This window comes from Heteronotia binoei, unplaced genomic scaffold (genome assembly GCF_032191835.1).
Source record: "Heteronotia binoei isolate CCM8104 ecotype False Entrance Well unplaced genomic scaffold, APGP_CSIRO_Hbin_v1 ptg000951l, whole genome shotgun sequence".
Lineage (NCBI taxonomy): Eukaryota > Metazoa > Chordata > Lepidosauria > Squamata > Gekkonidae > Heteronotia > Heteronotia binoei.
Window position 1 is genome coordinate 3,471 of NW_026800137.1, and position 13,477 is coordinate 16,947.

At 43.0% G+C, this 13,477-nt stretch overlaps 1 protein-coding gene across 1 annotated transcript; it reads left to right on the top strand.

The window, feature by feature from the left end:
- The first annotated feature begins 1,116 nt into the window (after positions 1-1,116).
- LOC132590880 (focal adhesion kinase 1-like) lies at positions 1,117-7,293 on the top strand. The gene is made up of 2 exons (XM_060263812.1): positions 1,117-1,346; positions 7,120-7,293. Exons 1-2 carry the CDS (start codon positions 1,152-1,154, stop codon positions 7,288-7,290), a joined length of 366 nt encoding a protein of 121 aa, XP_060119795.1. The 5' UTR covers positions 1,117-1,151; the 3' UTR covers positions 7,291-7,293.
- The last annotated feature ends 6,184 nt before the right edge of the window (positions 7,294-13,477 follow it).

Here is a 13,477-nt window from a genome sequence, read left to right on the forward strand (position 1 = left end):
TGCTGGAATGGCCTTGGGTCAGCCAGAGCTCTCGCAGAGGTTGTCCTTGAAAGGGCAGCTGCTGTGAGAGCCCTCTCAGCCCCACCCACCTCACAGGATGTCTGTTGTGGGGGAGGGTAAAGGAGATTGTGAGCCTCTCTGAGACTCTTCGGAGTGGAGGGCGAGATATAAATTCAGTATCTTCTTATGTATTATGCACTGTATTAAATAATTCACAAAATTACTTGGGAAAGGTATTAGGGACTATGGCCTATACTGCCTTGTATAGCTTGCTGAAACTAGGATCTTACTATGTAATTTTTGCATCATTTAATGTGGTACGTCAGTACTTGAGCATTGCTTCATGTCTTTTTGGAGAACAGAAGCCAGCATGTCCAGCACCAGTACCGTGCTTCAGTTCTGTTTCTAGACTTCTGGCTGGTTTCTACGACCCTTGCATTGTTTATTGAATGTCTCATCTGTCAGTTGAATTAACTAGCTCTATGTGATCTGCCTTGAGTCCAAGTGAGAAAGGCAGACAATAAATAACATACATAAATGAAATAAGTAAACAAAGACTCCTCCATACTTAGGTTGGGAAGTAGCTTGGAACTACCTCTGGCTTTGCAGAGGTTAAGCAGATCATGACAACAGAGAGGGCATTTCTCATCTGTGAAACATCTGCCACAGATGGTTTCACAAGATTCTCCTGTTAATTTTCTTTATGTTCTATCGAGACTGTTTTCTGTGGCTTTACTTGGTAGGGATATGCTTATTCCTGTCTTTTTAAAAGTTAATTGAATTTTCTCTTGCTTATAGTTCTGTTCCCCCCCCCCCCACAGTTTTGCATGCACTTAAATTGATTTTTATTTGAGGTTCTTGATTTTATTGTTTGCAGCTGCGTGGACTTATTAAAGTTGAAAAGAGGCCTATAAATATTTTTTCCCTGAGAATTTGAGGTTCCTTTGCACAGCCAATAGTCTTACGGCCTGTTCTAATACCATCTTAAGCAGAGTTATCCCTTCTAAGTCTCCCTCTCCCTCCCCTCTCGCCCCCCCCCCAATAATGTCTTGCAAATTTGTTAGATTCTGTGGTTTGAGAGACTGAGATGTTTCTTTTCTTTCATTTCTCCTGTTTCAGAATATGACAGATACCTAGCATCCAGCAAAAGCATGGCAGCAGCTTACCTAGATCCAAACTTGAATCACACTCCAAGTTCAAGCACAAAGACGCATCTCAGTACTGGGATGGAGCGTTCCCCAGGGGCCATGGAACGAGTCCTAAAGGTTTTCCATTACTTTGAAAACAACAGCGAGCCAGCAACATGGGCGAGCATTATACGTCACGGGGACGCCACAGATGTTTGGGTGAGTTGATTTTTATATAAAATAATGCAGAGATGGTTGTATGAAGGTCCTCGGATTGTAACATAGATGACCTGATGCTGAGGAGAAGAATGCAGATGTTGTAGTACTTGGAAGGTCTTTATTCAGCTCATGCTGTGAGTCATCCCAGGCAAAGCTTTAATTTGCAGCAGTTTTCTCGAGAGAAGAGGGAGGATGTAAAACCACGTGTGTGTCAGTTTTAACCTATTTTGTGTAATTGTTCAATTTCTGTGCCATGGATCTCATTTTTGGCAGGCAGTAGCTTAATTTGCTCCTGGATTTGGGCTGTGTGTGAAGATATTAATTAGTATCTAAAAAGGATATGTGGAAGTTGTGGTTTTAAAGTCCATTTAATAAAAGGGAGTGGGCTGCATAGTGCGACCAGAATGGTCTCTGCGCCAGCCTTCTGACAGATTGAACCCAATTGGCCTTCTAAATGCCGTTACTATATACAAGACATCAGAGAAACAGGATAAAACAACGCAACAGCTTTTATTCACTCTCAGGTATAAGAAAAGTAAGGAAGTTCAGTAAAGAGGCTTACAGCCATATACAAGCTATATATACGAGCTCTTTCTGACACATCCAGGGGAATGCTGATAGTCACTTTGGGGCCAGTCAGCAATTTTTCTCCAGGCCAGTTTGGGAAGGGATCCTGGAGGTTTTTGCCGTCTTCCGGATATGGAGCAGGGGTCATTGGGGATATATGTGTGTACGTGGGGGAAGTATTTGTAGAGTTCCTGCATTGTGCAGGGGTTGGACTAGATGATCCTGGAGGTTCCCTTCCAACTCTGTGATTCTATTCTATGATTCTATTCTATGATTCTATTCTATTCTATTCTATTCTATTCTATTCTATTCTATTCTATTCTATTCTATTCTATTCTATTCTATTCTATTCTATTCTATTCTATTCTATTCTATTCTATTCTATTCTAACAAACACACAGCTGTGGCTGGGCTCATCAAGGCATAATGTTTCAGTTTCAACCCTTGCGGTTACTAAATGGTTAACTATTGAGGGGAAGGCCTCAGCCTCTTATGCCTTGTTGTTGGCCATCCGGAGAAAGTGGTCGGTCACTGTGTGAGACAGGATGCTGGGCTAGATAGACCACTGGTCTGATTCAGCAGGGCTCTTCTTATGTTCTTATTGTTAGGACGAATGCTACTTTCCCATCGGCTCCTCCCATCATTACCCATCTTCCCTCAGAAACTAGGCTGTGAGAAAACTTCAGTCTGTTGCTACATATTGATAGATACAAGACCAGTAGCCCCTTAGACACCAACAAGATGTTTTGGGTATAAGCTTTCTAGAGTCGAAGGTCCTTAGACTCTTGAAAGCTTATCTCCCAAAAATCTTGTTTGTGTCTAAGGGGCTACTGGACTTGAATCTAGCTGTTCTCCACTGGTCCGGGGATGGAGCAGTCTGAACAGGCTGGTGCACTGCTGTCCTAAGGATGTGGAGCAGAGCTGTTCTATTTGCCTCTGGTACAGAATCCTTGGTTGAGGGGACTTTTTCCTATGTTTTCTCCCACCCTCATCCTCCTTGGACCAGACTCTTCCCTCTTGCTGCACAATCTGATGCTTCATTTCCTTTCCACTGAGTCTGTACATATCGCAGAGTACAAGACTTGGAAGTACACCCTGGCAGTTGCTTTGTTCTCCTCCCCCCTCCCCCCCCCGCTCCGCCCTCTGGTTTGTGTAGGTGGTTTTTCTGTTGAGCAACTTGAGAATGTTGAGAGGATTCTTGGAGGATTCTTACGTGTCCCTTTCCAATCCTGGCTGATAAAATCTGCTAGAAGAGGGCCAAGCCAATGGGTATTCTAGATGATTGTTGGGGGTTGATTGTCTTCCACCTATGGCTGTTGTGATTATTTACTTGGGGAAGGGGGGAAACACACCATACTCTGGGAATCACAGAGAACACTTATTAGCAAGTCTCACATTTATTTTCTGGAGCAACTTTCTTGTATGTTGATGACTGATGATTTTGCTCCATCTGTTTTTGGATGAGAGACTATGTGGATCCTTTTCAGTCCAGCTTCTAGCCCAGCTTTGGAGCATGCTGCCCTGGTGCATAACTTATAGAAGAGAATACATCCTTGTTGGTTGTTTGCAGGTGTCACTTTATAGAAAAATAGGTAGTGGAAGTCATCCAGGGATTGTTATGCAAGTGCACCTACTATTCAGTGGAGAAGGTGAGAAGGAGGTGGAACTGTCAGAAAAGTTCAGAAGCTGTGCTCCTGTAAGCTCCTGCTGAATCCGAGGCCTGGACATCTAAGTTTCTTCTGATATTACTATGTATGGCATCCACCTGTATCATCCATTAGTGTCTCAAGTATTAATCTGAACTGGCTAGAGCAGCACTGGGGGTACTGTTATATGGTGACCTCCATTTTTCCTTGGTAGATCCCAAGTGATGATGGTATGTATCTACACTAGAAGTAAGGAGAGCAGGTATATAGGACAGGGGTTAATAATTGTGTCCTGACCCTGGAATGCCTTTCCTCTGAATATTGATCATTCAGGTTAAGACTTCTTGTACTTCAAAAGGCATCTGGATGAGTTTGGCTAAGTTGTAATTTATACTCATGCTGATTTTTTCTTTCTTTTATGTTGAACTGTTTTGAACTGTTTTGAAGCCCCGTGGCGCAGAGTGTTAAAGCTGCAGTCAGAGCCCTCTGCTCACGACCTGAGTTCCATACCAGCGGAAGCTGGTTCAGGTAGCCGGCTCCGGGTCGACTCAGCCTTCCATCCTTCCGAAGTCGGTCAAATGAGTCCCCAGCTTGCTAGGGGGAAAGTGTAGATGACTGGGGAAGGCAATGGCAAACCACCCCATAAAAAGTCTGCTGTGAAAACGTTGTGAAATCAATGTCACCCCAGAGTTGAAAACCACTGGTGCTTGCACAGGGGACTACCTTTACCTTTTTTAAATCTAGACTTGTGTATCTAAGGCAAGAATTGGTAATTTAATTCTGGCAGTGCAGCTGGTTTGCCATTGCCTGTCAGTGTAGAAACGTTGGACTTCCTTAGGGGTCCCCTATCCAATTACTCAGGGTAAACATGCTTAGCTTCTGAAGTCTGACAAGATGGACTAGCCTGGAACATCCAGGTCTCACCTACCCCCTGACAAAGTCCTTCACCACTATCATCGGTTAGTTGGAATTTGACAACCTCTCGCTGTTTGGCTCAGGCACATGCGTTTCACAAAGCTAATCTGAGAAACTGGTTTATAATTTTAGATTACGTGCCGATCAATAGCCGTGCTGTCGTTTACATAATACCGTATCTTGAGATGTGAAACAGGAGAGCCTTCTTGATTCTCTTACAGCTTGATTTAGGCTCAGATCCGGTGTCATCTTGAGGTCATTCCTTGGTCATTTGTGAACTTGCCAGTGAGGGCATGCTGCCAACAAGATTGCATAGTTTTCGCTTTTTCTGTGGCTTATACATCAGTGATCTCTGCTGGATTCCCCTGAATGCTTCTTTTCCTTTTTCAATCTCATCTTTGTCTTGTATAAAATATATCTCCCACTCCAATATAAAAAAAAAGACTGCAGTTTTTCATTTGTTAGGAAACCGGTGTCCTACTTGGCCAGCTTTGTGAAATAAACGCTGCGTGTTGCAGAGTTTTTGTGCCAGGTTCATAAAGCAGAGGAAAATGAATTAGTTACATTCTGTGGATGGCTCTATTTATGTGCAGATTGCATGTGAGGCGGAGGGATTAGCAGTGTGCCCAACTGGGGATGGTAGTGGCTGGCAAAACACCAGGCTTTCATTTAACTGCATGCAAATTTCACTGTTAGGGTGGCCATAGAGTTAAACTCTTGGAGCTAGCGGTGAACGATACAGCAAGGGAACTGTCCTTTGCAGCAGACTTTTGAACACTTGTCGCTATAAGAAAGCCCTGACCTGGATAATCCAGACTAGCCCGGTTTTATCAGATCTCGGAAACTAAGCAGGGTTGGCCCTGATCAGTTTTTGGACGGGAGACTGTCAGGAATACCAGGTTCATAACATGGAGATGAACGTCTCTTGCCTTAGAAACCTCCCAGGTTCACCGTAAGTGAACTGTGGCTTGAAGGCAATGAATAAATAAATAAAATGGGTACCTGTCCCATGCAGCAAACTTTAAAACACTTGTAGCCAGAGGAAAACTTGCTCACATGGTGGCAAATTAAAATAAGGGTAGGTTTTTGTTTTTATTAGAAATGAATCAACAAGTTTCGCCATGTTTTCCATGCTGTGCTTAAAAAGGTAAAGGTAGCCCCCTGTGCAAGCGCCAGTCGTTTCCAACTCTGGGCTGACGTCGCATCACGACATTTTCACGGCAGACTTTTTTTTTAACGGGGTGGTTTGCCATTGCCTCCCCCAGTCATCTACACTTCCCCCCCCCAGCAAGCTGGGTACTCATTTTACCGACCTCAGAAGGATGGAAGGCTGAGTCAACCTGGAGCCGGCTACCTGAATGCAGCTTCCGCCAGGATCGAACTCAGGTCGTGAGCAGAGCTTCGACTGCAGTACTGAAGCTTACCGCTCTGCGCCATGGGGCTTAGGTTAGAAGAAATGCTGTGCAGAAAAGACATTCATCATGGCTCCCTTTCTCCTTCCCCCTGGAGGCCAAGGATTATCACAGTTGTTTCCCATCATCAGTAGAACTTATTGCTTTGTAAGAAATCAGGGTGAGGTGTAATCTTTTACAGTATTGCACAGTTTTGAGGAAAAAATTGTGCCCCGCTATCTTCAAAGCTTTGGGATATTATTAATAAAGGAACTTTGAAAATGCCATGCAGTATTGTTACAAACACACACACACACACAGCCACTTATATAAAGTTGCCAGATGTCCTCTTTTTTTTAGAGGACATGCCCTCTTTTGTGTGTGTGTGGTGTGTGTTCGTCCTCTTTTAGGCTCTTCTTTTAAAAAGGTGAAAATGTCCTCTTTTTGGGATGGAAATTTAGCACTATTCCTGGTTAGTAGCAATTATCACAGCTTAAACAGTAGGGGTATTTAAAATGGGATTTGTCATAGTGATTACTTTTTTGAAGTAGTCAGTTGGGAAATATGTCCTTCTTGCTTTTCAAAATGTGGTAACCTTGACTCAAACCACTGCAGTCCAAGTTTACGGACCGACAGCACTTTGTCCCATAAGTTCTCGCCTGAGTACCGGTTTAGATCTAGCAGGGATTAGTTTGAATGCTTAAACTTTCCAGCAGCAAGCGAACAAAGACCACAGCATGAAAACTTACTCAGCAGTAACAGCCTTGCCTATTAGGAGTGCTTCTGTCACTGTGGAGATTCATGTTGACACTTAAGGACAAGCAAAGGAATTCAGGAGCTTATGCGAGAGAGTTAGCAGGGTCCCCCCCCACTCTTTAATCTTTTCTGCTCTTTCAGGAAGGTAGTTGGAAAGCTGGTAGCCATCAGTGAGAAGGTTTAGAAGATTATGTTTTAAAGCAGTTGTACTCATTTTAATATGAAATACTTGAAGGACGTACTCTCGTGCTGTTTGAACTGACTCAGCTTGTGGAAAATGAATTTGAAATGCCACAATAAATTCTTTTAAACACTTGTAGCTAGAATTTTATTAGCATGAAATGCTTATATTGAGTAGTTTGTAATGCTGTTGTTTTTTAAATTGTACTCAGTTTTGTGTAGAAGGCAGATTTTTTTTGCATATAAAAAGGCTATACACTGAGACTTGTTCTGTCCAATTTTGTGAACTCAAATTGCATTTCTTTTTCTCCTTTCCAGGGCATAATCCAGAAAATAGTGGATAGTCACAAAGTTAAGAATGTAGCCTGTTATGGTTTGCGTCTCAGTCACCTGCAGTCAGAAGAAGTTCATTGGCTGCATCCAGACATGGGAGTGTCCAATGTGAGAGAGAAATTTGAACTAAGTCATGCTCCAGAGGAATGGAAGTAAGATTTTAACCTTTCTCATTATTTGAGTGCATACCCTTTGAAAATTGTTTAAGTTCATACACTGGGGAAAAATTCGAAATAGTGGATTCCTTTTTTATCTGTCCAGGGAATTATTCTAGAGTGTTGAACTCATTTGTTATGAGGTCCGGATCTGACACAAATGAGACCTTGTCGGGCCGGGCCATGAGTATACCTATTTAAGATTAGGTAACAGAGATATAAACTTTTTAAAGAACACAGTCAAACACAACTAAAGATTTTAAAAAAAAATTAAAATAAAACATGCTTAAAATATTAGCACTTATTGGACTTAAAGATGCTTTCTTTGTATTTTCCCCATGGGATCCACGAAACTGGGCAAAGGAAGCTCTGGCTCTTTCCCTCCCTCCCCAGGGGACCAGGAGGGGGAGGGGAGCCAGTGGAGAAAACAGAGGCTTTGCTCTGGAGTTCTGCTGTGCAATTGAGCAAGCTTGGTAAAGCAAGCTGTTATGCAGAAGGAAGCAAGAGAGAGGGAGAAGGAAGCAGACAAGAGCTAGTTGCTCAGGGGCCTGATGGGAGCCCTTTGGGGGACGGATTTGGCAGCTAGGCCGCATGTTTGACACACCTTGTGTAGACGATTGAGAGGAACTGCATCTTTCAATGATGTGTGGTTCTGGTTGCCAGAGTAGTGACAGGGGGAATAGAAGATGAATTAAGGGAATTCTTTGTATCTCTTTTCATTGTGAAAAATGAGGGGCATAAGCCCACACCAGAACCATTTGAAGAATTTGAGTCAGGTTGAGATGAAGTTCTAGGACTACTTGGACAACTGATGCTGAAGTTCTGGGATTATTAGGCAAAATGAAAATTAGTAAGACTCCAGATACTGATAATATATTCCCTCTCCTGTAACACTAGAACTTAAGGATACCCGTTGAATGGTTCAAGACAGACAAAAGTGATTAAATTGAGAAATTCACCAGCAGCCAACATAGTGATGGCTATGAGCACAGATGAATTTAAGAGGGAATTAGATTTATGGAGGATTGGTTTAGTCATGCTGACAACAAACCTCTGATTGCCAATGTTTGGAGGCAGGAAGTTTTTGAAGTCTGTGCACTCTTTGTTGAATCTCTGGGGCAGCTGGTTGGCGGCCATGTGAAGCAGTATGCTGGACTACATGGACTCCTTGTTTGGTCCTGCAGGGTCCTGACTGTGTTTTTATGTTGAGGGCAGGTCTCATGTGTAGAGACTGCATTGATCTGTATGCATGAAAGATATCAATGGGGTAGCGTTGGTGAGTGATTCTTGAGCTTGCTGAAATACACAGGTTGTGATGGAAAGCCTATCTTGGATAGCTTTATCTTCTGTTTCAGCAGTCTGAGACAAGGAAGGATGTGGCTGCTTATCTGCTGTTCATTAATCCTGCTGACAAAACAAGGAGATACGTTGCATTGGGCAGTCCATGAGTGGAGTGGAGAAATAATAAGGGAAATAGAGTGAATTAAAAACAAGAAGTCAGGCAGTAGGGAAAAAAATCACAATTGGAATGCAGTTGCTCTTGGGCTCAAAGGCTTGAAGGAATATGCCAGGTGACAGACTGGATATCAGGAGGGAGAAGTTCATTAGAACTAACATCATTTGCAGTTTGGGTTTGCCCTGAAGTTTTCCCATGTTTTTGGAGCTGTAGATGCTGTTGCGAGGGGGGAGAGGTGAGAAACATGACTGGTGAGTTTGCCCTTGATCTTTTCAGTCTTTCTGCCAGTCTGGGTTCCAGTAAGAAATGACTTTAGTGGTACTTATGGATGATCACCACCTTTGAGTGGGTAAGGGGAATTCACCTCTGTTGTTGGGGTTAGATCTGTTGGCAGCCTTCAGCGCTGTAGATCAGGGGTGTCAAACATGTGGCCTGGGGCTGGATCAGGCCTGCAAACGTCTGCTTCCTTCTCCCTCTCTCTTGCTTCCTTCTGCATCACAGCTTGCTTAATTGCACAGGAGCTACAGAGCAAAGCCTCTATTTTCTCTATTGACTGAGGCTCTTCCCTTGGGGAGGAAGGGGGGGAGGGAGAGCTTGCTTTGCCAGTCTCTTTTCAGCGATACAGCAGAGCTACAGAGCCAAGCCTCTCTTCCTTCTATTGGCTGAGGCTCCTCCCTTAGGGAAGGAGGGAAGAGGGAGAGCTGCCCTTACTACACAGAGACAGAAGGGAAAGGTGGGAGAGGGAGTTGGGAATAGAGAGTTGGGTTTGTTGGGGTTGTTATCCCTGGGCTCCCCTGGGTGCTAGTGGGTTCCCCTCCCCCTTTTCACTGGCTTCATGGCTTCATGATTCAGTCTTTCGTAGTAAGAAAGCAATGTGAATTATTTAGATGAGCAATAACAACAAACCAGTGAGGTAGATTAGACTGAGAGTATGTCTCCAGACCAAGTTCACTCAGTCTGTTTCCTTTATAGACTGGGGATTTTGTGCTTAAACTTCCCATACTGTAGGCTGATACAGATCACTATACATTGCTCTTTCTCTATTCTTGGACTGACACATTGGAGTTGTAGTTACTTCTTTGGGGACGGCTATAGTTTTGTAGACAAACACATAGCCCTCAGTTTGGATCATGGTGCCTTCACATATTCTTGACCAGGCACAATAAGCAATTTACATACATAAGCTTGCAGTGCTCAGCCATTTCATGTTTTCCTCTGCATCTTAGGCTCAAAGCATTGATTTCTGTAATGAATGTTAATAAATCAAACATAGGTTTCCACCTTATGTAATGAACAACACCTGAACAAGATTGCTATAGCACATACATTGTCTACAGATTTTGATGCAATAATTCAAAGCAAGATGTGTCAGTTATCAGAGATTGTTAAATAAACAAAATATTGCAAGAGTACTAATGTTTTCAGCATGTTTTATTTTATGTTTTTTTAAAAAAATCTTTAATTGCTTTTGTGCCCTTTAAAAAGTTTATGTCTTTGCTATATTACACACATGGCCCAGCCCAACAAGGTCTCATTTATATCAGATCTGGCCCTCATAACAAATGAGTTTGATACCCCAGCGTGTAGATCCTGCCACATTGCTGAGACAACCAGTAGATCTTGAAAGATTGGTCTTTTCTATCAGATCAGTCATGAAAGGTTGCAGTGGGAGATATGAATGATTCCCTTGGGACCTGATGGGGCTGGAGTGCACAAAGCTTGGTGTTATCCTCCCATGCTGTTTAATGTCTATGTAAACCTCCTTAACTGAGATTGTCCAGAGCTTTGAAGTAAGTTATCAATATGATGACAGCTATTGATTACTCTGAATAAGCTTCCAGCAGCAGCTGCCTCTGTTCTCGCCTGGCAACTGAATGTGTTGGCCAAATAGCTGACCGGGAACTGAAGCAGGATTACTATAAGGTGCAAGTGAGGCAGCCTTGAAAGTGAGACTGCTTTAAATTGGTTTGTTCTTCCTACCTTTGATGGTGTATAACTTTTGCTGAAAATATGAGTTAAGAACTTGAGAGTCTCGTTGGATCCTGATCTTGCTGGGCAGCCTCCTGGAAGAGTCCAAGGGTGCTTCTATCCTCCTTCCTTTCCATCAAGGCTCTGAGACAGGATTATACTACACAGCTTCTGGGGCAGCATGAACCCTGAACAAATAGAATTGTACCATACAGCTTCAGGGGCAACATGAACTCTGAGCAAAGGGGGAATCCCCCGCTTGAGGAAGCACAGTTTCAGGTTTGTTTGTAATGTATTTAAATATCTGTTCTCTTAGCATTGCCTTAATGTTTGTTATTTTATCAGATTGTTTTTTTTCTGTTGCTTTTACCTGCCTGGGGACCCAAGATGCTCAGGAGAAAGGCAGGCATATCACTACATTAAATAAATAAACAAAACAGCAGATTCCTGTGTAATCTCTGTAACTCCATTTTACTTTTTGCTTGCACCTAATGATGTTCCTTCTAATTCTCCTCCATCCCAGCTGAGTGGAGCAGTTCACAACCTGAGCAAAATATACCTGCTGTAATCTTTAAGCGACCAATGGGCTGTGCAAGACCCTGGGTGGCTCCAGAGCGAGGCTTCCTGTGTTAATGAGCAGCTACTCACATGCAGAGTGTAAAAGAAGCATGAGTGCCTAACCTATAGTTTGTATGGGAGGATGGCCAGCGGGCCACTCTCAAGAAAATATTTCTCCCTGTTTTCATTAGTACTTTCCCTGAGTCCTTATCTAAGAAAGCTGACTGGTTCTCCTCCACTGCTTGCTTTTCTCTGTGTTTAGGGGTGTAACTTTAATGATGATGCTCTTGACTTGTAGCCATCATTTAGGATATAAGATGTTTTGTTTTAGCTATGAAATTTGCCTCAGAATTCTGGCTAACTTTGCACTATGTGTGTGTGTTTTGAGGCCCAGTGGATAGAAGTGTAGCCTTCTACTTCTATAGGTTTGACAATTTATTAAAATCTCCTTGTAAGCAAACCTGGATCTTGCATATCGTTTTCTTAGGATTGCTGCAAACCTTGGAGCTTCTGGACAGGGCTCCAAACAATTCCACATTGTGGGCCTTTGGGGCAGTAAATGATGTTTGAAGGCTGAGAGATTAAGAGATTTGAGCATACCTATTTGTCATATTTCTGGCTTTATAAACAAATTTTAGATCAGTGAGCAGGGATCATTGCATGCTTCCCTGTATTAACTACCGACATTCACTAAAAATGTGGGATTATTGATGAGACTGGATTTCATGACAACTTGGCATCTTCTGGCTGTTAATTTCTACCATATTTTTTTATTTTGTCTTTTACGTAGGCATTTTACACCTCTTTGAAATGCACCAAAATGAAATCTAAATAGGTAAAAAAAAGAGTAAAAAAATACAGTTTTAATGAGGAACAACAGCCAACCCGCCCTCCCCCTAAAACCCACTGACCCATATCCTGCTCTGGTTCTGGATCCTGCTAATGCAAAAGCCACAGGCAGAGAGAGCCTTTTCTAAATGCTAATTTTTGGCTACATCCAGGCTTTTAATATCTACAGTGGGAGGGAAACTGAAGCTCAACTTAGATGTTCAGTAATTGGCAGACATATTCCCAGAACTCCCTTTTCTTATTCCAATAGTATTTTGTGGAACTTTGTTAGCAGTTTTTTCTGATCTGTTTGTAGAATCTGTCAACTGTTACGGTGAAGTTTCTGGACCAGAGACATTATTCTGCTTTACAGTTGGCCAAGACTATACAGTTGGCCAGGGCTGACAGGACGAAAGTTGACTCATTTGAAATGTGGTGTTGGAAGAGACTGCCAAAAAGACAAATAACTGGTTTCTAGATCAAATCAAGCCTGAACTCTCCCTAGAAACTAAAATGACTAAACTAAGCCTATCAACTGAAGCCGAGGTCACATTATGAGAAGACAAGAGTCTCTGGAAAGTTGAAGGCAGGTAGAAATGAAGAGGACCCAACAGGAGATGGATTGACCCAAACAAAGAAGCCACAGCCCTTAGTTTGCAAGATCTGAGTAAGACTGACATTTTGTAGGTCATTAATTCATAGAGTTGCTGTAAGTCAGAAGTGACCTGATGAGGGCTGGCGCCCTCCCTCCCTCCAGTTTGGTGTAGTGGTTAAGTGTGTGAACTCTTTTCTGGGAGAACCAGGTTTGATTCCCCACTCCTCCACTTGCACCTGCTGGAATGGCCTTGGGTCAGCTCTGGCAGAGATTGTCCTTGAAAGGGCAGCTGCTGTGAGAGCCCTCTCAGCCCCATCCACCTCACTGGGTGCCTGTTGTGATCTTCTTCTTCTCCTCCCTCCTCTCCCTCTCTGGAGGTGGGAAGGAAGAGGAGTGCCAGTGGTGAAGGGCTGTTGGTTCTACTGGGCTTGCACGTCAACCTTGGGCTCTTCTGAGATTCTCTGGGGTTTTTTAAGGTGCACATCCCTAATAGCAGGGCTTTTTTTTGTATTAGAAACTCTTTTGCATATTCGGCCACACATCTGATGTAACCAAACCTCCAAGAGCTTACAGGGCTCTTGGTAAAGGGCCTACTGTAAGCTCCAGGAGGATTGGCTACTTCAGGGAGGTGTGACCTAATATGCAATGGAGTTCCTGCTACAAATAACCCCTGCCTAACACTATATCATGTAACACATACATAAATAACTTCTGTAAAAGCCAGCTTGCCTTAGTTTATCAATATTAAATTGACAGTTTTAAAGTCTGGATGAACAAAATGTA

Bases quoted from the DNA above. Each gene is read 5' to 3' on its own strand.
- LOC132590880 (XM_060263812.1), top strand. From the start codon at position 1,152: ATGGCAGCAGCTTACCTAGATCCAAACTTGAATCACACTCCAAGTTCA. The intron at 1,347-7,119 runs GTGAGTTGATTT...TCTCCTTTCCAG, and splicing joins GGGACGCCACAGATGTTTGG to GGCATAATCCAGAAAATAGT.